The 24122-nt window shown below is 22.9% G+C and overlaps 1 protein-coding gene across 1 annotated transcript in view; it reads left to right on the top strand.

Annotated features, from left to right (window-relative positions):
* LOC136990171 (pyrokinin-1 receptor-like) overlaps positions 1 to 20992 on the top strand; it is a 30669-nt gene extending 9677 nt beyond the window's left edge. Inside the window, exon 2 of the mRNA XM_067288537.1 lies at positions 20357 to 20992. Within this exon, the coding sequence (XP_067144638.1) occupies positions 20357 to 20847 (491 nt within the window). The 3' untranslated portion in view covers positions 20848 to 20992. The remainder of the gene's footprint in view (positions 1 to 20356) is intronic.
* Positions 20993 to 24122: the final 3130 nt, after the last annotated feature.

Genomic DNA, 24122 nt, shown 5'->3' with positions numbered 1-24122 from the left:
TCTATCATTAATAATAAAAATAAATATCGTTTGTGAAAAACAGTTTCTTATATCTATTCTTGGGTCGATGCCAAGCAACAATTTTTACAAAATGAAACCATGTAAGTGGAAGTCATGTCAAACATAAAATGACTTGTCACAGCTTGCAAGAAGGTAAAATACCACTTATTTTAACTATTATAATGGTCAATAGTGCTCTAGATTATATATTAGCGCTATTAGTTCTAAATTCATTTAATTTATTTTATTAAAAAATAAATATATAATCCATCATAAAACCATTCAAGTTGGTGTAAAAATTCATAAGTTTAAGCATCAAATTAATGATTTTTTTAATTGTTTAAAAATATTTATAAAATATTTTGTAAATATTCTTGAATATCAAAACATTTTTTATAATGTACCATTAAGATATTAGTTTATTTAAATGGGGATATTTATTTCAAATTCAAGTACTTTGTGGCAGGTAGCCAAATAAAAAATATAGGATATATATATATATATTAAAATAATAAATGATAAAGGTTTTTTTAAGTTTTAAAAAATGATTCCATGATTAAATTCATATTATATTCTACTTAAGTAACGATATACAACTTCATAAGCAGCTGCTTACGATAGTTTAAAGCATATATTTTAAAATAACATTTAAAATGTGTAACAAACGAATGACATTGTATGTTTTTTAAAATTAATTTATTATATAATTTAACATTTTTATTGTCATAAATCGAAGTTGTAATATAGTTCTTTAAATTTTAGTTGTGTTAACACATCAGCATTATTGAATTTATGGCATTAAACAACGTTAAATTATTTTGTTACACACGTCAATAAATTCTTTAACAAGTACAAATCTCGTAGATTTACTGTATAAAGCACTGTAAAGTAAGACAATTTTACTAGTTAATAAACCGTATTTTTGATATTAAAATTATATTTTCAATAAATAAATATATTTTAATACATCTCTACTAGAACTTAATAATAATATTTATAACATTTTCTACTTATTATTATTTATGTTTTTGGTTTCTTGATACAGTAGCTAGTCAATCAACAATGACAAGACGAAGACATATTGCAATGTCACTCAACATAAATGCACTGAGTCCTTTACATGTTATAAAAAAGAACTTAAATAAAACTTTTAAAATAAATTTCTATTGAAGTGTTTTTCCTAATTTAAAAAAATAAATAAATATATCAAAATTAAATAATATGTACCATAAAAAGCGGAAATAATAATGTCTTATCATGGCATGTTCTCAATAAGAAGGGTAGATGTGTGCCATAAACATGGTGCAATGTTTATGGTCCTAAAGTTTATATAATGCTTTTTTGTGTGTGTGGCCAATAAATGGTGTCTAGTCCACTAGATGAATAACAATGAGAACAATGATAATCAATTGCTAAATAGCAGATAAAATTACACTTTAATATTTACTGTATTTCTTTGTATTCATAATTATATTTAAGTACGCTGAAAATACAATTACTTAATTATATATACATTTTTTTTTTAAATAAAATTTAATATTAGCTATTCCACGATAGGATTTTAAATTATTAAATTTTTAATAATAAAAAAAGAATAAATAAAATATTCAAAACTCATTGATTCTAATTACGAGAAAAATATTTCAAATGTTTAATACTGTATCACGTTAAAACTTATAAAGTTTATTATTTTAAAAAACCTAATATTTAATTTATTCGGAATATTTCTATCTAAATATTTAATTAAAATTAATAATTATGTTTTTGGAAAATACAATATTTTTTGCTATATTTGCATGTTTTGAAAATTTTATTTTTATATAAAGTAATTTAAGAAATATCTTGCTCGAAGCCAAGCAATAAAAAAGATAAACGAATAAAATAAAAAAAAAATAACTGTTAAATGTTAAAAAAAATTAAATAAGAGGCATCAAATTTTTTTTATCAAAATCTCTTAAATCAATAAGTGTAAAAATTGTAACAATCGATAAAACTTATCTATAAAGTGTATTTTTTAATCATTTTTCTCCTCATAAAATATATATTTTTTCAGCTTTTTCCCATTAAATATCAATTCTATATATTAAAATCTATGAATTTTAAATTAATCAGCTGTTTTAACTGGAACTGTGAGCTGTGTGTAAATATAAATATTGTTCTTTCTAAAGAATTTCTTTAATATAATAAATAAACAAATTAATATTTATAAACTATATCAAACATATTAATTTAATTAATATTTATTTATATTTAAATTTACATTGTTTTTTTATTACTTCTTACTTTAAATTTTAATATAAATTTTAATTCAAATAAAATCTGGTAGCTTTTTATTAGTTTACATGTCCAATACATGTTTAAAATACCTATATTATATTATATACTATACATTAAAACCTGTCTAAAACTGCACCTGAATAAGACGAAAACGTGCTAAAAACGAAAAAAAAATGCGAGTCCGCTTTATACAGGTTTTACTGTATTATTAAGCATAATTAAAGTGAAATTTGATAAGTTTTTATTTAAAATATTCTCTACTTTTATAATATATTTAATTAAAGTAAATTATTGATTTTTACATAAACTTAATATATGTATATTATTTATTTATTTATTAATGAAATTCTACATTTTTATACACACTTTTTTTCATTATAAATAAAACATAATAAATTTTGAGTTTGAAAGAATGAGATTAAAGTGTCTTTAAATCATTTTTTATCGTAAACAACATAAAAAATTTAATGTTCTACATTCTAATATCATAGTTAATTCTTCTTGGCATTTAGATCTATATAAAAAATAAATATATTTTTAAAAAAAGGAGAGATTTACAGTAAAACTTGCGTAAACCGGAATCTCAAAAATCGGAATATTTTTCCGGTTTGGCAGGATTCCGCTTTGAACAGGTTCGTTTTTCAATACAGAAAATCGCTCCGTTTCGTAGATTTTTCCGTTTTAGACAGGTTTTACCGTATACCAATGTATAGTTTTATAACCTGATTATGAAGTTGTAGAAGAGAGAGATTTTTTTTTCTTTTGTTTTTAATTTTTTTTTTTTTTTTGACTTACAGACAAATTAAAACTCTTTAAAGAATAATTGAGTTCGTTGAGAAGTTGATAAAAAGTAAAAGAAATTACACTTAATAATAAATAAAGGAAATTTATTTCATTTTATTAATTTATTTTTAGAACTAGTGGTTAATTACACCATTTATCTTACTTAATTTAGCAATATTCTAAAGTTTTAAATGATCTCATTCAAGATTTTCGTTAATGAAGGACACGAAAAGTAATATAATTAATTATTTTTTCCTTTTTTTTTTCTTCTTCAAATTCTTTAATTATTTTTTATATAATTTTCTAAGTATTATTAATTTTTCTAGTGTATATATATATATCTTTTTTCTAAAAATAATTAACGACATTTCATTAGTTAAATTGTTAAATTTATAATAAAATATATTTTAAAAAATTACTTTAAAAAATTTATATATAGTAAAACCTGTGTATAATATATTATACTGTATATACAGTATAATACATTTGGATATTGAATAACGAGTGAGGAATTATTGAAAAATAAAGTAGAACGATCATTTTTTTTTTTTTTTTTGGTAATTTTATAGTTTTTCCTGACATTATTTAAAGTAAATATTAAAAATACATGAAAATATATCATATATATTTTGTAATTTTTTTCTTAAGTGAAGACAAAATACATAAATCTTTTATATATATAACCAAATGCATTACGAAAAATTTGGCTTGTAGTCAAGAAGAGTGATTTTTAGACTAAGTTCAGTCAATAAAAATTCCTTTATTCTTATTTCTATTCTTAATTTCATTTATTATTTATGCGATTTTTATTTTATTAATGATTTTTATCACCGTGAACATCGATAATTTGTGTTTGCATTCTTAATTAAAGTTTAATTCGAATTTACCAAAAATTACTAAACGTGGTTTTAATTTCCTGCTTTGCTTTTTTTTTTAATTGTTAATTAATAAAGTAATTTATCTATTAAAAACGAAATTAGTTTTGTAAATATAATAAATATACGGGAAAAATAAACTAATTTGCATCATATTAACATACTTACAGATGAATTTTTATTTTTCATTTTTTAAAAAAAGCATTTTATTAAATCTGAAAACAAAAAATAATAATAGAATAATATTTATTTATTTCTCAATTTTTAAAAAATAATATTCTGAAATTGAATAAAGAATATTATAATTAATTTTAGGGAAAATTGCATACTTGTACATTCCACTGTCGTGTGTCTGTCCGTCTGTCCTTCGTTTATCTCGAGAAAAAAGTGAGGTATATAAAGCTTATGGGCTATAGACCCGATTAACTATATAGGATCTTCCGGTATGGCCCGGAAGTCACGTAAATTTTAAATTAAAGTGCGATTAAAAATTACAATTACAATGTCACAATAATATAAATTCGACTTTTTACAAATATTTCTCAAACAAATTTAATTAAGCAATAGTCATAAATAATTAAAAAATATCTGCAGAAAATTTAACGATAAATAAATAATTATAAAAGTTTATAAGAGGCACACCCAACTCTAATACATTAAAAATAAACGTTATTAATTTTATAAATAAATTATTAGAATCTAAAACCTTTTGAAAATTAATTAATTATATCAAAAGTTTAAATGAGGATTAAGTAATTGTTACTCTTGAATATATTTATTAAGCAATGATTATCTGGATTGTTATATAAACTGCCAACATATTCATAAACATAATAAATAATAATCGAAGTGAATAGTCTGCTACATTATATAAAAGTAGATAAATTGTTATATCTTTACGTGCCTATTTATTGTCGTAATGAATCATATTTTTACATGTTTCCATAAAGATCGTCAGATGATGAAGATTTATTTGATCTTTAATACGAGCTTTTCAGTATACGAATTTTACACGTGTAATTTAGAGCAGGAAAAAAAGGAAGAATTTTACATTTAAATACATGTATAATTAAACAAATTACTCATAAATTATTCCTTGATAGTAATTTATTATATTTAAAAAGACAATTAACTGCAACAAAACATTTTTAAATGCAAAATTCTTCCTTTAAATTTTTCATATGAATGAAACTGCTATAAAAGTTGGAGCTGTTTCTTTATATATATAAAAAAAAAGATACTTTTTAGTGAAATCTCTTCAAAATTAGTTTATGTACTATTAATTTTTTAAATGTTTCTCCATTAAAATAACTTAAAAAAACTAGAAAGTGCTTAAATGGGATGTTGTTTTTGTCTTTTAAAATCTTTAAAAATGTACATAATGATGATAAATATCATAATAAAAATCCTTCTAAATGCAATTTTAATAACAATTTTACTGAATTAACAATGAAACTAAAAGAGTAATCTCGTACTTTGTAACAGAACTTACATGCATTTCTTTTTTCTTTTTAAATGATACTTATTGAATATATTGTTTTCGAGTACTACTTAACTCACTTTGAACAAAAGTATGTATTGACTTTTGTATTTGTATACAACAAGGCACTTCCGCTTAACTGACTGTCGCATTCGACTGGGCACATCTCTCAGATTTTTGGCGCTTGGCCAACACGGTATTGATTGATCCACTTGGAGGATTCACATTTTATAATGAAATAAAACCGTTTTTCTTATCATCTATACTTTACATTCTATTATCTAGTTATATACGTTGCACTATAATTGTTATATTCCTTATGACATTTACATTATTCATGTAAATTCTATTTCCAATTTCTTCCCGTTCATTATCATAGCAAATTTCTTTTTTTTGCCTGTAAAGAAAGTAATGTAAATAAATTTTTTACGTAAAAAAAATATGGCAATTGAATTTTGTAATATTTACCTATTTAATTTTATTGTTAAAATAACGCGTATGCAAAAGTTATGCAAATAATATTATTCTTTCTGATACTTTTAAAATGTATTTAATATATTTAAATTAGTAGCAATAATTGTTGTTAAACTAATGTAATTTTACATTTTTTTAGAGAGTATTTCCCAACCGGTAGATCGCGATCTCCACAAAATCGTAAAATATAATTGAAAAATATTTCAATATTGAGGAGGTTGGGGAATGTTGTTCTAGCAAATCTTGGATGCATGTCTGATTTATTTTAAAGTTTTAATTTTTATATTTATTATATATTTTTAAATTTTTATAATTTGAATATTTCTGTATTTTATCAAGAAGTAAATATAAAAACAATGCAATTTAGAGATATCCAATTTTGTTGGATTGTAATTTAGAAAAAAATAAAAATGTATCTAGTTATTTATGTTTTCTTTTGTGTATCATATTCAATAATTTCCATAGAAATGATCTAAAGTTTTCTAAGCTTTTGTAATATATTTTGTTGCAGGCATTGTAGCAATATCAGCATCTGTTAGCGACACGAATGCATGATACACAAATGAAAAACTTCACGTTTATTCTTCGTAAGAGTATATACTGAACATAATAAACGTTTGCCTTTAATTATGGTTACATAATTGTAATTCGAAAGGTTAATGATGTTTGACTAATTCAAAATTCGATTCTCTAAATCACATTGCCAATATAGAAAATAGGATAATTAAGGTTTTCGCTTATCGATTCATTTCCCTATTATCCTCCACTCGCTTGAATAAATATTAAATTACATCACATGCCTTCAAATATTAATCTTTTCTTACATAATTCCAGTAAAATATACTGTATTTTGTATATAAAACCATACTTTTTAAGAAAATAAATAGATTTTGTTCATATATCCTTACCTGTTTTTGTGATTTAGTTAGAAGCATTCATTTTTGTGATTTCACTCGAGTTTCTAATGAAATAGTTATGCAAATTTGGATACATTTATTGATGGAAAGGGTATTTATTTCGTTGTTTTATCTATAATTTTTTATAATGAAATTATATAGGGTGTCTCAGAAAAATGTATACGCACTGATTGTGAATAAGTTCTTCATACATTTACTTCATTTTTACTTTCCCTGATGTTATATAACACATGGAAAGTATGGTGATAGGTCAAATTTTGACCCTCCTGCTCTTTGGCATTTCTTGACGTTTTGACATTCAAAATGCCCGCAAATGTAAAAGAAAAATATTACAAAACTCTGTATAAGTGTGTATGTGGGTGTTTTTTGCATTATATTTCGGGACTGGATGAACTAAAAAATTTTGAAACTGGGCGGAGTTAATGCTATATATGGGGCATCCATACTATTAAATTTTGGTGGTTATAAGTCAAAGAGGTGGGAAGATAGGAGGATTTTAACTTTGTGCTAATATGTTTTAGTGTTTTTTTTAAACTTAATTAATTTTTAAATAGACAAATTTATTATAATTTAACAAAATTACTCCTCTTGTTATTAAATTGTATATCGTAGTATAATTCAATGGCTCTGTTAGCCTCCTGTTCAAGTGACGAGAAAGTCGAACAAGAGTCCTTACCAGCTTTTAATTTAATAATAATTTTATAATTTAGATTACAATTTCATATTATAATATTTACTATAAATTTAAAAAAAATTAAGTAGATAAAGATAGAAGATATTAAAAAAAAGCCTGTTATCTTGGTATCTGTATACACTTTATCAAAGTGTGTATACATTTTTCGATCACCCTATATATTTAATTTACATAATTATCTGTTTCATTTTATATAATACTGTTTATACGAGCTTAATAATACATCTAAATAATGTAGAAAGAGCTTTAACATTATGAAGTCTGGGAATTAATTCGGTATAAGATTGAAATACTTCCCAATATTGAGCCTAAGAAATAAATCTTATTGACAAATTCGAATAAAATTTACATTTTAATATACAAAACATATTATATTTTTATTTCTATAGTAAAAATATGTCAAAAGTATTTTGGACTTTGGAGAAATTGTATTAATGTCACGGTGTCAATCAAATGATTTAGAAACTAGTTAGAAAGTTTTCTAAACACCACAAGAATGAACCGACTTCTGTCATGTGTCATAATTTTGAGATCGGCAGGAGATTAATGGACTCAAGTAACCAGTTTTTAGATGTTTGATTGTCTACCTTAGGAATTACTCTAGCGATATAAAATGAACACTTGCAGTCAAAGGAGCTGATGGCGAAGATAATGATTTAATAATAAAAGAATATAGAACACTCAACTAGAAGTTTGATGTTTCATTTTTAATTAAATTTTCGTAAATACTTCCGAAATATTCAGTCAATTAGTTTTCATTATGTATTTTCCTTTCATTTAAAATTTATTTACAAAGAACCGATAAACAATGGCAAATTTTTGCTTGTATTATATTAATATTTAAATTTTGATTTTTGTAAATTAAATATTCAAATGTTTATGAAATATTTTTACGTAAAAATCATTTTACTATTTAAAAATTTATTATTAAAATAATCGTTCGCAGTCTTTATATAAATAAACTATGAATTAACTCATTCAAATATATTCAAAAGTCTTTGTTTCAATCAAAATATAAAAGCTTTCTTTGCATTTTTTTCTCGTTATTTAATGAATATAACATTAAAATTATTATTGATAAAATAAATTTCTTAATTTTAAAATGTTCTTTATAATAATTAAATTATATCAAATTTTCATAAAATCAGTTTTTTGTATAATAATAAGTTTGGTAAGTTACTTAATGGCAGTGTTAATAGTGAAGTTATATTAATATTTAATACATTATATAGGCCTATTAGTGTATTATTAATAAAGAGAAATATCACTGAAATTGCATTATATATAAAAATAATCTATAATATTTTAAAAATATACAAAATGTTATAAAAATCTTTAAAATTCCATATTTAAGGAAATATATACGGATGAATTTTATGATAGGATTGATAGGATAAAGCAACATAAAGTATGAGCAATCTGCCAAGGGGGGATGCCTTCCGGGAGGAATTTCTATGGAAAAATAACCCCTATTTAGGTGTTATACACGTGAAAAAACCCGGAAAAACTCTTATGTTTCCAGCTCGTTGGTCAGACGTAAACTCTGCTACCAACTAGCAGTGTTCAGTGGTGTTTTATCCACTCGGCCAGTAAATTTTAATTATTTTACATAGTTTTAAAAATGTAAATACAGTAAAATATGCATTTTTTAAACTAACCGAAATAATTAATAATTTCTCAGATTTCATTATGAATATTTTTATTAGCTAATTACCATATTTTAAGGCATATAAGATGCATCCCCCTTTCAACACAGAAAATTTAGGAAAAAGTATTTGCAGTATTTAATTTAATCCATCCTCCACCTTTGGCATTTGGCCCCCATTTATTTTGTTTTTACTTTTCTTTTTACTAAAAGAAAAAAAAGTAAAATTAGAATGCAAACTTTAATTCATCAGGAAGAAAGAGGAGTTTAAAAGAAGTCATTTACAATTAAAATTTGCCATTAAAATATTCTAATGAATACATGTAGCTAAGCTAAGCTAAATAATAATGATAGTACTAATAATATATTTAATCAAAGAATAATGTTTTTATTCAAGAGTTGGGGTAAGTAGAAGGTACCTTTTAACTTATTGAAGACTATTTTCCTAAATGTAGGGAATTCATTTGCCTATGGGAGATCACAACTTCACATGTAATGGACATTTTTATCCTTATGTTTTGGATAGAAATATGCCGTAAAATACGGTAATTTCTTCATTAAATTCTCGAAAAATATTTGCTAAAATTAATAAAATATGAAATTTTGTTTTTATAAATCTACGAAAGAAAAATTATATAAAATTTATATGATTAATTTAAATTCATTTCAAAGTAATTAAATTTTTATTAATTGCTAAATTCAATATTTTTTTAATCATTAAATTTAAAAATAATTAAAAGATTATTTAATATATATTTGTATGGAAATTTTAATATAAAATTTTCGACAGTTTAGTAATATTTATCTTCAGATTTTAATTATTATTTGAATATTTTCCGAGTTTCTCTCAACCAACGTAGACAGTAAATAACATGAATGATATTGCTAAACTTCTCTCTCCTTTAATGTTTATCATCAAATGAAGCGAAATTTTAACTCGTTTTATATAATTTAATGATATTTCTGAAAGTTATACTTTAATTTATAAACAATATAACTTAAGAGGGATTTTGAAACTAGTAAATAACGGTTTACTAATTGAGAAGTTCGTCACATTTTAATGTTTATAATTGATTAATTTTTCATTCTTTTCCTCAAAAATAATTTTACGTGCTTAATACAATTCTATTTTACATTATTATTAAAAATATTTCATCCATTTTTATTTATAGAAAAACAATTTTTACAAATCTATAAACTAAATCATTCAACATAGTTTATGCATTTGTTTTGAGATATTCTTTACAGTTAAATTAATGGAAAGTTTTGCTGAATTGTAGAAGTCTCTTTTCTTATAATATATCATAAATCAATGTTATTATATCATAAATCAATATCATTGCAAACTGTTTGATGGAGCTGAACGATGACATTTTGCAGACGTCTCCAAAATGGAGGAAGGCATTTCTCATAATATAAAGAGGAAAAAAAAAAATATGGTTGTTTTTATCATTAAGGATATAAAGAATTAAATAGAGAAAATATATATATTAATATTAATTTTTCTGTTTTCTAACCTCACTAATCCCATGTAGTATACTAAAATATATATGTGTCAAGAATAAAATATTCTAATTCTTCTTTATGGTGTTACATTTAGTTTAATAGATTTATTTTATAAAAATTTGTTCTTCTTATCTATTTATAATTTTATTTACACGTAGTATTTAGTGAGAAATATTATTATAGATCATATATGTCATCAACAATATTGAAAGTTTTAATTAATTCATATAAGCATCTAAAACGCTTATTGAACACGATAATTGAGATAACATTAATTGAAAGACGAATATTGCACAATTTTGATAGATTTATATATGCTTCTAAGTAAATATTATACATTTTCGACGATGTGATAATGAAATGTGAGTAATACAGACTAATCAATGAACTTGATTCTATTAGTGAAATATCCAATCAGTTTACATGAGTTAAAGTTTGGAAAATCTCTTCGTAAAACTCAATGTCTTATGTATCAATATATCTTAAATATTTAAATGGAAACTTGAATTTCCGTTGAATAACTCTATCTCAGAATTTTACTATTTAATAAAGTACAAATTTTCAACTAGTCACTCGCGAACTCCTATTGATTCTTAAATATTGCTACAACTGCTAATTAGAAAATAATTATATATAAGAAATATAAGCATTATAATAAAATTTTATCTAAAAATTTCATTTAAGAGTTTAAATCTTCAATTATTATTATTATTATTATTTTTCAAATTAAATTTTTATAAATTTACTATCAAATCGAGATTTGAAAAGGGAAATTATTATGATGTAGGACATAATCAAAATTTACAACAGATAACACACTAATTACAATTTGAAATGAATTCATACGACAGAAACACGATGATGTTTGATTTTCAAATTAACTCCTATCAAGAGAAGGATTAACGTAAAACCCTATTTGACTTTCAAATCGTTAAATTTACAAGGTTTTACACCTGTGTAAATTATATACATTTTGAATTAATCTCTACAAAACTTTTTCGAATTTATTATTATTATTATTTTTTCGATATTCTTGTTACATTTAATAAAAGTGAGATGTATTACATTGTTTTTCAATAATCTTGGTTAGAATTAGATCAATAAATCTTTTATCTAACCTTGGTATTGGATTTCTAAGTATCGTAAACTGGCAAGAAAATAAAATTGAAGCAAGGGAAATAAAGTATATTCGTCTTCCTTAAATTATAAATTAATTATATAAAAATTTATTTATTCGTTTAAAACTATTTTATTATTTAAAATTCCATTTTATAATCTAAATAGTTGTTTTATTTTTTTATTTAAGTATAATTGTATTAATCTACGCTCATTTTTTTAGACGTTTATATACTAGAAAGACAAAGTTTATCTGAAAAAAAATAATGTTTCAGGTTAAAATATATTACTAATAATTTATTTATTTTATTTAAAAAGTAATATATAATTAATAATTAAATTTAAAAAATATTATAAAAAATTTTTTTGTTCTTATTGCAGAAAAGGAGAAATTCTATCGATCTTTATAAGACTCATTAATTTTAACACGTGTTTATCATTTTAAAATATAATTATTATTAATTATATATTAATTTTTGGATAAACTTTGACGTCTAAATTAACATTTTTTTTTTAAATGTAAAACTTTTTAATATCAATTTTAATCAGATAAAATCAATTTTCATAATTGAAATTGTTGTTCTTCTAGTGTTAGTCTGTTTGTATAAATTAAATATTCATGTCAGCATAATATCACATAAATTACGAAACTACACATAAAATTCTCTTCTAATTTTTTGTATATATTTTAATTATTACTTTCTAAGCATAGAAAGTAATAATTAAAATAAATCTCTTATTAGGAAAATTGCATTGTAGATAAAATTTTTATGTAGATTGCATTATATTAAATTCATACGATTATGTTTGGGTTTAAAGTGTTAGATAGGAAGAAATTTGGAAACAAGATTCTCAATTGTATTCTCTATTGATCCTTATAAAGCTTGACACTTTGCATTTCTGATAGAAATCCCGAATGCTGATATTTAATCAATGTTATCGGATGCTGTTCAATGTGAGTTTTAATAGAATTTCTGATGAAAAAAATGATATTTATCTTTATAAATGAAAGAATTTTTGAAAAAAAATTATATTAAATCGAATCAATATATAAAAATTTCCATTGAAATAGTTACATTTATCATACAATTGGAAAATACGTATAAGATAATCAGAATTTCTTTCTTAGATAATTTATAAATGAAGTTTAAAATAAATTCAGTTTACTTTTGGAAAATTATTTGAAATTTGTTAAAATTTATTAATTTATTTTAAATTTTAATAAAAGTAAAATTAATTAAATTAACTTGTATTGTTTAAACAACTAACAGTTGTTTTCGAGTACCATAGAGAATATAATTCAATTAATAAATTAAATTTCATTGAAAATAAATCAATTATTATACAATATACTTTAAAATAGAATAAATAACTGGAAAATTATCTTAATTAATTAATTAAGATTGTATGATATGCTCTGTTCTCATATAGAATTATTAATAAAAGATAGAAATTACATTTATTTTGGTGTTTTATATTATTTTAAAATAATTTTTGAATTAATTTACAATAATTTCTATACGCTAATTAAATTAAATTTATTATAAAATAATTAATTATATTTTTCATTTCATTTAGTAACTGTTCATTAACATTTCAATAAGTATTAATTAATAATTATTTACATTAAAGAACCTTAAAACGTTGACTTGTTAATGCGGTAAAATAAATTAGTTTTAAATAAAAGTTTAAAAAATTAAAGCAAATTCTTAATATATATATATATATTTATACTAATTTATACATTGAATATTTGTAAAAAATTAAATAAATTTGATAGTTATGTCGGCAGTTGATAATCTGTAACGTAATAAGTTTCCTTGAGTTGTATACGAAATGTTGTGTCTATTATAAGAAGAACTTTATATTTATAACAGAATAATAAATAACATATTTATTTATCATTTCTTCTCACACAGTATAAGTAATTATTAATTGGAAAACCCTGCAAAAATTCTCAATAAAAATGGTAAACTACGATAATAAATAAAAATATCCTGAGAGGTTGCTCATCTATTTTATTAATGTTTAACAACCGAGCTGAAGTATTTTATCCGATAAAGACTGCTACAAAAAAAGGGGAAAATACATTCTAAAAAAACTGAAATTTATATATCTCATACGTAATTTGCATTTTTATTACAAAAATTTATTTTAAACTGTAAAAAGTATTAAGCTTCAAAGTTATATTATTTTAGAGTGTAATGAATAAAATTAGACTTTTTCAGAGATTTTTTTTGGAGAGGTGTTTTTCTGGGTCTAGATTGACGAAATGTATGAAGTAGGTTGTACAGAATATTACTCTCCTTTCAAATTTTAGGCCATTTGTTATCCTGGTATCATTTTTCATCTTCAACTATCCAGTAAGGAATTGATATCTCTTGTGTTTTGCTTGGTAATTGTTCAATCTAGTATCATCTTTCTTTTTCTTCGAAGTTATAGCTTTACAATTGGCTTATTGGTGCTTTTTTTCGGTGCAAAATCTAAAAATTTTGCTAAGAAAAACCTATCATTGTCTGTAAAAATAACAGAACAAAACACTTGTTTTAACAGATTATAACAAGAAAAATATGTAATATAAAATTAAAATTTATTACACAATACAAAAAGTATATTATTATTATTATTCGTAAAATAGAATTTGCATTGTTTAAATGGCTCGTGTAATTAGCTTTAAAGATAGAAACGCTTTGCACAAAGTTTAATTAAGATTAAAATGAATAATTACAACAATTATACTAAAATTGTCTTTAGTACTTTGTTATTTTTTAAAGTAAAATTTATAAAATATTATTACAAAAATTATGATGAAATTCATAAAGTCAGAAATTTTTCACTAAGATTTATATATTAAAAAAATCGATAGTGTAAGATTTATGACAGGAGAAATGAGATAGGATGCAGATAATTATAATGAATGAGACAGGAAAATTCAGATTTAATGCGAAATCGAAAATGTAAAACTTAGCTTTATATTGTCCTTGTCATTATTATTTGTCTATTGTCATTATTATTTGTCTATTGTCATTATTATTATCCTCATCATCACGATACATGTTACATATTCAGTAAAATATGAGAATTGTAACATTAGGATGATAATGAGAAAAGTTTAATTTAATATATTTTTACATAACGTCATATATATATATATGATTTAAAATCGTGATAATGACTCAAACTGCCACTGTATTGATCAATCTAGAATTATGATGCTAACATAATTCTAAATTATTTTTTCATGATTAATATGAAATATAGATAATCATTATTCAAATCCCATTATGATCATCATCATCATCACTACTTGTCTTATACTCTTCTCGATAAAAACAAGTCATTATCTTCACGATACCTGTTTCTCAATATCATTATCATTTTGTGGTAGTCTGAATAATACTGTTTTATATTGAGAAAATATGAAATAATCATGGTAATAACGTAGATAAAAATTTACATTTTAAAGCCGTAATAACATATAAAACAATTCACACGACCTTCATGAATTGTGATTTTTAGATTCATAATGATAATTTTATGATGTTAATACTTAACGAAAATTGTTATTATAATGACCATGATACTTAATCCTTAGTAACAAACTCGGAATCATCACGATTTTCTTTTATACTCGAGATTAGATGCTATCATTATACTGTTATCCCAATACTAAACATCTTTCCAGACATAAAACAGTATCATAATAATAAAAATCTACATTTTTAAGTTACTGAAGCCTTAAAATCGTTCTATAATGCGTTATTGAGACAGTTTATAAAATTTTAAAATATATATAAAAAAGGACTTTTTATTGTTACGGTTATCGTATAATGGAGGAGTTCAAGTACAATACGATTTATACAATAAAATAGAAATATCGTATCAGACAATAAAATCGGGTCAACGTACTGTACAATTTATGAAGGAAAGAATTTTTGTAGAGATCTGAGTTTATAACGAAAAGCTGACAGTGCATAATACTGTACTGTTGAATCTCCTGCATTCTTGTCATGCACTTGAAAGCAATTCACGCTGATCTGATGAATTATAACGTTTTAGTATATATATACATTCAATACTTCTTTATACAAATCCTAACAATTGACTTCTATTAATTTTCCCCATAAAAAATGATAAAATATATCCAAACAATTCTATATAATCTATTATTTGCGGCATTGTTAAACAATAAGTCCAAAGGGAACTAAACTTCCTGCTGTTGGTAATTAAAAGTTAACTTGTAATTAAGATATCCATTTTCTGCTCAGATGGAAATTATGTTCACACTGTGAAGAAATTATATTTCCAGCTGTTTTATTTCTTGTTCCATTTAACAGCTTTTCATAACCTGAAGGAAAATATTTCTATTTTTTCTTATTTTTATTTTTTAATTGAAATTTCTGTTAAATTATTGAAAAATAAATTCTTTGATGTATGTATTTGAAGATATATAATGCTTATCAACAGTTTAACATTTTAAGATAGAAAAGTGACAGTTTAATTTCCGGCTGTATTTGTTTTGAATGCAGCTGTCCTTTCCTTCAACGATATGATTTATTACTTTTCATTCAAAGATATTTTACATAAAAGTTACTTGATCCTATCGTAATGTGCTTACAAAACTGATAAATATATATATAAATATTTAAGAAGATCAAAAGTTAAATTAATATAATTAAATTGCCATTGATGTTTATAAATTCTAAAAGAATAAAAAAACGAGCAAAATTATTGTGATCTCACCACAATACCGAGCTACAATTTTTAATCATATTTTTAATTTATTTAATTCAAAATATATGCTCTCCACCTGAAATTATTAGTGTCATGCCCCTGTACATCATACTTTTCCTGACAACAACAGAGTCATGTCAGTCATATACGTAACTCCGTTTAGGGAAAAATTTCTGAAATTTAATTCACTCATTATTTTAATGCATTTTATTAATATCTAAAATGATAAATATTTTGTAAAGATAATTAATTATAAAAATAGATTATTTTCTTATAAATATTTTAAATTTAATGCTGATTTACTAGAACTTCTCATTGTAAAATTAAACTTAAAAGAGCTTGTCTATAAATTAATGGAGTAGATATTTTTAATCAATTTTCAATACCTCGAATAAAAGCACACATTTTGACATATTGTATAACTGATGTAACATTTTATACTTTAACATCCAATAGTTTCGTCAGTAGCTTTATCGATTAACCATTACATCTCGTCAAGCATCGAAATTATATGTGGAAAAAAATCAATTTTCTTAGTTTGAAATTGTGAATTATATCAACTATTAAAGAAGTAATAAAAATCATCTGCAAATTCTATTTCCAAATGTGCACCAAATACTCTCAAATAGGATATTTTTGGAAAACAAAATACATTATCAAGTGTATATTTTTAGAACACATCTTTAGAAGAGTGTTTCGGAATCCAAATACTCATTTTTGGATATTTACAAGTGTGAATTCTGGAAGACAAAATGCATTTTCGAGTATTAAATCTGTAGATCAAAAAAATGATTTCCAAAATTGATAAGTATAAATATTTGGATAAGTGAAAAATGATGTTTTTTCACGGATTTTAAACAATAATATACTCATAAAATTATCACACGACTGAATATTTTTTTTATCTTTCTAACTCTTGAAAAAAAGGAAAAAAAATCTAAAAATTTCAGAGAATCGATCAAATCTGAGCGAGATTTTTAAGCTATTTTAGAAATTATTAAACGTGTGACTATTAAAGTGTAAAAGTAATCATCTCTTTTATGGTTTAGTCAATATCTAAATTGTTTCAATGTGTTTAAATTATCTCTTTAATCTCCATCAAGTTTTATCTTCAATTAACAATCCTTCTCTTCGTGTTTCGTAGCAGATATTTAATTCAAATGAGTCGTATTTTATCTTTAAATGTTATCGAACAAACTATTTTGTAAAAGTAGATGCTTCCGTATCAACATATATATATTAGTTAGTGAAACAGTTACTTAGAGTGAAATGAGAATTTGTTACTAATTCTCTGTTCCGTAGTGACATTAGTAACTTCATGGTATTGATTATAAAGTAGTAACTAATTTGTACCTGAAATATGAATGAATTTATATTTATAAATTGCATAAATTTATGGAAATAAACTTTGAAAGGAAAAAAATCCATTGGTTATTATTTTCTCATATATTTTAGTAAATGTTATGTTTTAACAATAAAATAAACTATTAAATAAGATATTTTTAGAAATAAATAAAGATTTTACTTTAAAAAATTACATGTTTTTTTGGAAATAAAAACCGCACTTTTATAAAAAGCGCTTCTTTTAAAAACAAATAAACGTTGTATTTTCAAGTTTACTTGTATAAAAATGAAATATTTCTTTTTAAAAAATATATAAAAACTATTTTATTTTGAAATTTTAAATTTTTTAGAAAGACGTTCAAACGTTTTTTAGAAAGACGTTGTTTCCAACAAATAAATATATTGGTGTTTAAATAAACAGCAATTTTATAAATTGGTGTATATTTTAAAAACATCGATTTATAAAATTTCTGTTTATTTTTTAAATAAACAAATGAATGATTTATTTGCTAAACGTGTATTTCATAGAAATAATTACACTTGTGTTAGAATTCAAGAAACTTTCTCAAAAAATTTGGAATGTCTACAGATTTATATTATATTATTAAAAGTCTCCGATTAACTATATTCGAATCTTAGATTTGGGCCGGAAGTCACGTGATTTCAATTCAAAAATTTTCCACTGAATGGAGTTACATAGATAACTGGCACGACTCTGTTGTAATCAGGAATAGTATGATGTACAGGGGCAAGACTAATAATTTGAGACGGAGAGCATATATTTTAATTTAATTAAAAAATTGAATAAATAAATAAGTAAATAGTTATAATACCTGATTTTAAAAACGTATGAAACATAAAAAAATATTATTGACTTTAAAAAAAAATGGTACAAAAATATAAATATATTCACTTTCATAAGCATTTTCGATGTGTACTGTACCGGTACATTTTTTACATATCTTAAATAATTGTATGGTTAAATAAGAATATTTTTAAAATAAATAAAATAATTCTACTTAGTTTTAAGCTTATAAAATACGTTTTTATAAACTTACAAAATATAATTCTGCTCATTTTTAAGTTTTAGCATAAAGCTTAATGTTTTTATCAACTAATCTCTTAACAGAGATAATGAAGAATTTTTAAAAAATTAGTTTAAAATATCTCCACTCGTGAGATTTAATTAAATCAGTATTTTAATATTTTTTTACAATTTATAAACTTAAGAAAACAATTTTATTAAAATCTTGACAAAATTAAAGTATATTAATTTTGACAGATAATTCGAAAGAAAAGGCATTATATCTTAAATAGTAATAATAAAAAACAATTCTTCTTGAATTTTTATGTAATAAAATTTCGCAATTCTTTCAATCTTTTGATGTTTCTATTTCCCAAATCTTTTGCTTTGAATGATACGGAACAATTTGCAATATCATTCAACTGCCAGCTGCGAAATTCTCTGAAGAATTCTCTATTTTAGTGATACAGTACATGGCTTTTCTATGTATCTTTCTTAGAAAAATATGAAAAAATACATATAACATTTTATATTTTTTCTTTATAATTAATATATTTTAAAAATATTTAAGTACAAAAAGAAGACTTTCTTAAAATGTACTTTTGATACTTTAAAAAATTCATATAAATGATGAAAATTGGCTTTAAAATTTATTATTTTATCAATATTTTAGACGTTTTAAAAACATTAAAATAAGCGACGTATTGATAGAAAGTAATAAATTATTTACATTTTACTTTTTTATGGATTTATTGCACTTAGAAATATTATCATTTTTCTTTTGTAAGTTATAAAGAAAAATTATTTGAGACGTGCCTTTCAAAATGAAATGTTTCTTTACTAAAATAACTTGTATCCAGAGAGATAAATAAAACTTTATGTAAGTGAATGTATTTTAAGAAGAATATAATGCACAGGTTATCTCTAATAACAAACACTATTTAGATATATATTTTGTCTGTTATCTCCGTTATAGAAGAATAGAAAAAATGAAATAAATATTTTTGGAACGAAGAAATAGAATTAAATGGAAGTAAAATTTATAATAAATGACAATAATTTTTTATTGAAATTTTGAATAGAACAAGATGTTTATTAAATACATTTTCGTAAATTGTTTTTATATTTTTAAGAAGCGCATTTAAATATTTTATAAACATTATTTTAGAAATTTTTAAATAGAAATTACTCAAATTTTTGAATTTGTTTATATATATAATTTGCTTTCCTAAACATTTTCAAATTTGATTTTATTATTTAAAAAAAATAAGTAAAAAAACAATTTCTAAAAATAAAATAATATAAAAACATTTTAGAAATTGTTACTTTAATTTTTTAATAAAATAATTTAATGAAAACCATGATAAAATTTTCACAATTTGTATTTCTATTAATTTATATATAATCGTAAAATAACATTAAAGTAATTAATAATTCGTGTATTTCATAATAAAATGCAATTTCTTTTTTTATATTATTTCTTTCAGTTGCTGTAGTAATTTCTTTTTTCATCTGTTGGTCACCATTTCATGCCCAACGTCTTCTGGCAATTTATGTCACAAATCCAACTCCACTTGCAGTGACAACATACACCATCCTCACATATATTTCTGGTGTGACCTATTATCTGAGTTCTACCATCAATCCTATTCTATATCAATTGCTGTCACTGAAATTCCGCCAAGCCTTCAAAGATACTTTTGGATCGTGCTGCTTTTCTGAAAAAAACAGTAATGTACCCGAATTGACGTATACAAGCACTTGTGGAAATCATATTGATTGTTCTGTTAAATCGAGCAGACATCGTCTCAGTTCCAGTTTCCAACAACTACCATCATTTTCGACTCATATTCAATCCTCGAATCTTCAGAATGAAAAGAAAAACTTGTCAGCATCTTGTGCCAATGTTTGTATCCAGGAGAATGTACCCGAAAAAGTGTCTCTTTTAGGAACTCATCTTACAGTTTCGAATGTGTAAAATCAACTCAGGACTATTTTCTGGCCTTTCTTCAATGTGTCTCTTCTATATTTACATTTCGTTAGTATTTCTATTTTAAGAAAATTGTAATAAAATGTAGGAAAAAGTATAATGTATTCAAGTTATATATGTGAAGTTCCGATCGTACCACAGAACATACCACTTATTAAAGTTTGTTCTATCAAAAAATCTTGAAAAAATATCACTATAATTTGTTAAAAATTAACTGAAAAATAGTTAAATTTCGTGTTTTAGAATCTTAAAAATAGCTATCCTATAGGTTTACTTAATTTATTTTATATATATAAATATATAAAAACTATTTTTTCTTACCATCACCCAATATGCCCAACAGGGATTTAATCAAGATATCTATAAAAAAAATATATCATTTATTAATATTTAATTTAATATTTTATATTTAAAACATTTTAAAAATAATTATAGAAACTGGATGAATATTTACCAGAAAACTGCACCAATTATTACTAATATTGGCTGTGATATCCCATTGTTTTCTCTGTATATCATGATTCCTTCAAACTGTGCTCATTGATATCCATTTGCACTACTCCCTTTTTTCTAGGGGAGAACACATTATTTACACGTTATAAAAATAGAAAATAATAAATAATTAAAAAAAAAATTCCGATCGACGAGGAACAATTTCGTCGATATCTGGTGGGCACCTACACATGGAAAGTACAACTGTAACGTCAGCAGTGACGCCTTTCCTGGATGTCTTCTACCTTGTTGTTGTCATATAATAAATGCTGCAATTATACATGTCATTAATTGTTGTGATTTGTTATTCCTTGCTTAATGTTCTGTTGCCATGTATCATGAAATGAATAAATGTTCTTTATTACATATCAAAAAGTATCTTTTCTAAGTTTCAAGTAAAAATTAGCATTAAAAAAATTAATGTTCAACAACAGAAAAACATGTTTTTTTAATGTTAACAAATAATTCACGTTTAATGAAGACGTAAATTATGTTTATTAATCATCAAAGATGCACTTAATTGAACTTGCGATATTAAACTTTCCTCCTCATCATCGAGATGATGATCATTTTTAAAAATATACTTTAATGTACCATTTTAACATTGAAACTAATAATTTTCTAATGTTTAAATTTTAAATAAAATCCATAAAATGTTTTATAAATGTCCATGAATTATACATTATATGCAGCAGAATATTTTAAATATAATGAATTAGGTTTAACAAGCATAAAAACACGTTCCAAAATGTAAAAAAAAACATATCATTTAATGATGAAAACGTTAATTAATGATCAATACAATTTAGAAAGTCATTAAAATGTGATAAATTCGCCAATTATCGAGAGATAATATTAAAAATTATTAACTGTAAATACTGAAAATCATTCTTAACAATTCATTTAATCCAAAATTATTCTCAGGAAACTTTTAAAATCCCAATTTAGGACTTTTTAAATTAATTTTTTTTTTTAAATTAATATAAGTCAATTGTTTTTACTTTATTAAATTAGAATATTAGAACCAATTGTAAGAAAAACATTAAATTGCATATAATAATACAAATTCATTTACAAAATAATTAATATTACTGAATGAATTCACATATTTTAGTTATCATATCACATATTTCATGTTTGAGCTCTCATAAAAGAAAGAAGAAGGAAAAAAAACCATAGAATTGTTTCTGTAACATCTGCTGCATAGAAAGAAACAAGAACAACTAATGTTAATTCATCACGTTCACTTTGGCAAAAGGATCTTGTTAAAATTTGCTTTGCAAATTCTTGAACTAAATTCTTTATATTAAATGCCACAAACACATAATTTACTTCAAGAATTTATTTATAATGTCATATATTCACTAGCAGTTGTATAAATAAATTTAAAGCTTATAAATTGATTTATTCTTGCTTACATGAGAAGAAAAATGCGAATTTTTCATTTATTTGTAGAAAGTTTTTCTACATATTTCATTTAATTATAAGACGATATAATTAATTATAAGATTATGAATATTTTGGCTAAATATTTAGATGTTATTCTGATATAATTTATCATCGAATTGTGAGTATTATCTTGCTACGTGTGTTGCGATATAAATTTCCATATATAAATCTATATTAAGTTAGAAATATACAGTCGAATCTCAAATAAGGGCCACCTACCAACAACGGCCATTTTTTTACGTGGTCGTTAATCACAGGTTTGACTGTGTATGAATTCGATATAAATTTTCACGATGTTATTACAAAAATGATTGAATAAATCATAAAAATATACTTACTTTTAATTGTTATTATAAAATTTATAATGCTGATATGTTGCTTATATATTAATTACTTCAAGAAAGATTAATTTTGTGAATAAATGTCAATAAAATAGAAATGAAATCAAGATGCCGAAAGAAGATACAGTGTAATCTAATGAAAAACTATTAGGATGGAATATATTTAGATTTATAATGGATTTCGGAATACATAAATTCTAGTTAGTGTCGGAAATGTGTGTTAAATTGCTAGAAAATTATATAAACTTTTTAGAATTAAATAACATTTACATTTATATTCTCGCATTTCCACTTTTAATTGTAATAAATCAAACTTTAAGACGATAAAATGAATTTATTAGAATTTAAAATAAATGTTTTTTTTAAACAGAAAGAAAAAATTCATATTAACACGAAAATTTATGTTCATGTTTCTTAAATAAATCAATTAAAATGAATTTTATGAATAGATATTTTAGCATAAAATTTATACATTAGAAATAAATTTATATATATTTTTTTACATGCACCTATTTATATATTATATACTAATAAAACTGTTCTTGATAAAAAAAATTAAATAGAGGAATCTTAGTATCACAGTTTGATTGATACTAAAGAGTAAGATTTTTATATATCTTCTAGAAATAACCATTAATCCAATGAATGTAATTAATTTGATCAGGAAACGATTTTCGCTTATGGGTCTTAGTGGTGCCATTTAAAGTCCACACACAACATTGAACAAGTTTCCTGAACAAGAAGACTTTCTAAAATCTTCCTTAATGTTTCCGCTTTGTGTTTCCGTTTTAAGTAAAAGAATTTTAATATATTATATCAATAAGTGGAAAGGAGAATTTAATTTCTTTCTTTAAATGTCTGTATTTAAAAAAATGGTAGGTATTAAAGAATTTATATCACTTCACAGTTTCAAGTTCTTAACTGTGAAGAGTTCATCAAATATATTCTTATATAATATAAAAATTTCCAAAGGATACCAAG

Source organism: Centruroides vittatus, unplaced genomic scaffold (genome assembly GCF_030686945.1).
Source record: "Centruroides vittatus isolate TY-2023 unplaced genomic scaffold, ASM3068694v2 scaffold_861, whole genome shotgun sequence".
In the NCBI taxonomy this organism is placed as follows: domain Eukaryota; kingdom Metazoa; phylum Arthropoda; class Arachnida; order Scorpiones; family Buthidae; genus Centruroides; species Centruroides vittatus.
The sequence above is the reverse complement of the archived record's forward strand: the minus strand, read 5'-3'. Positions and strand labels throughout refer to the sequence as shown.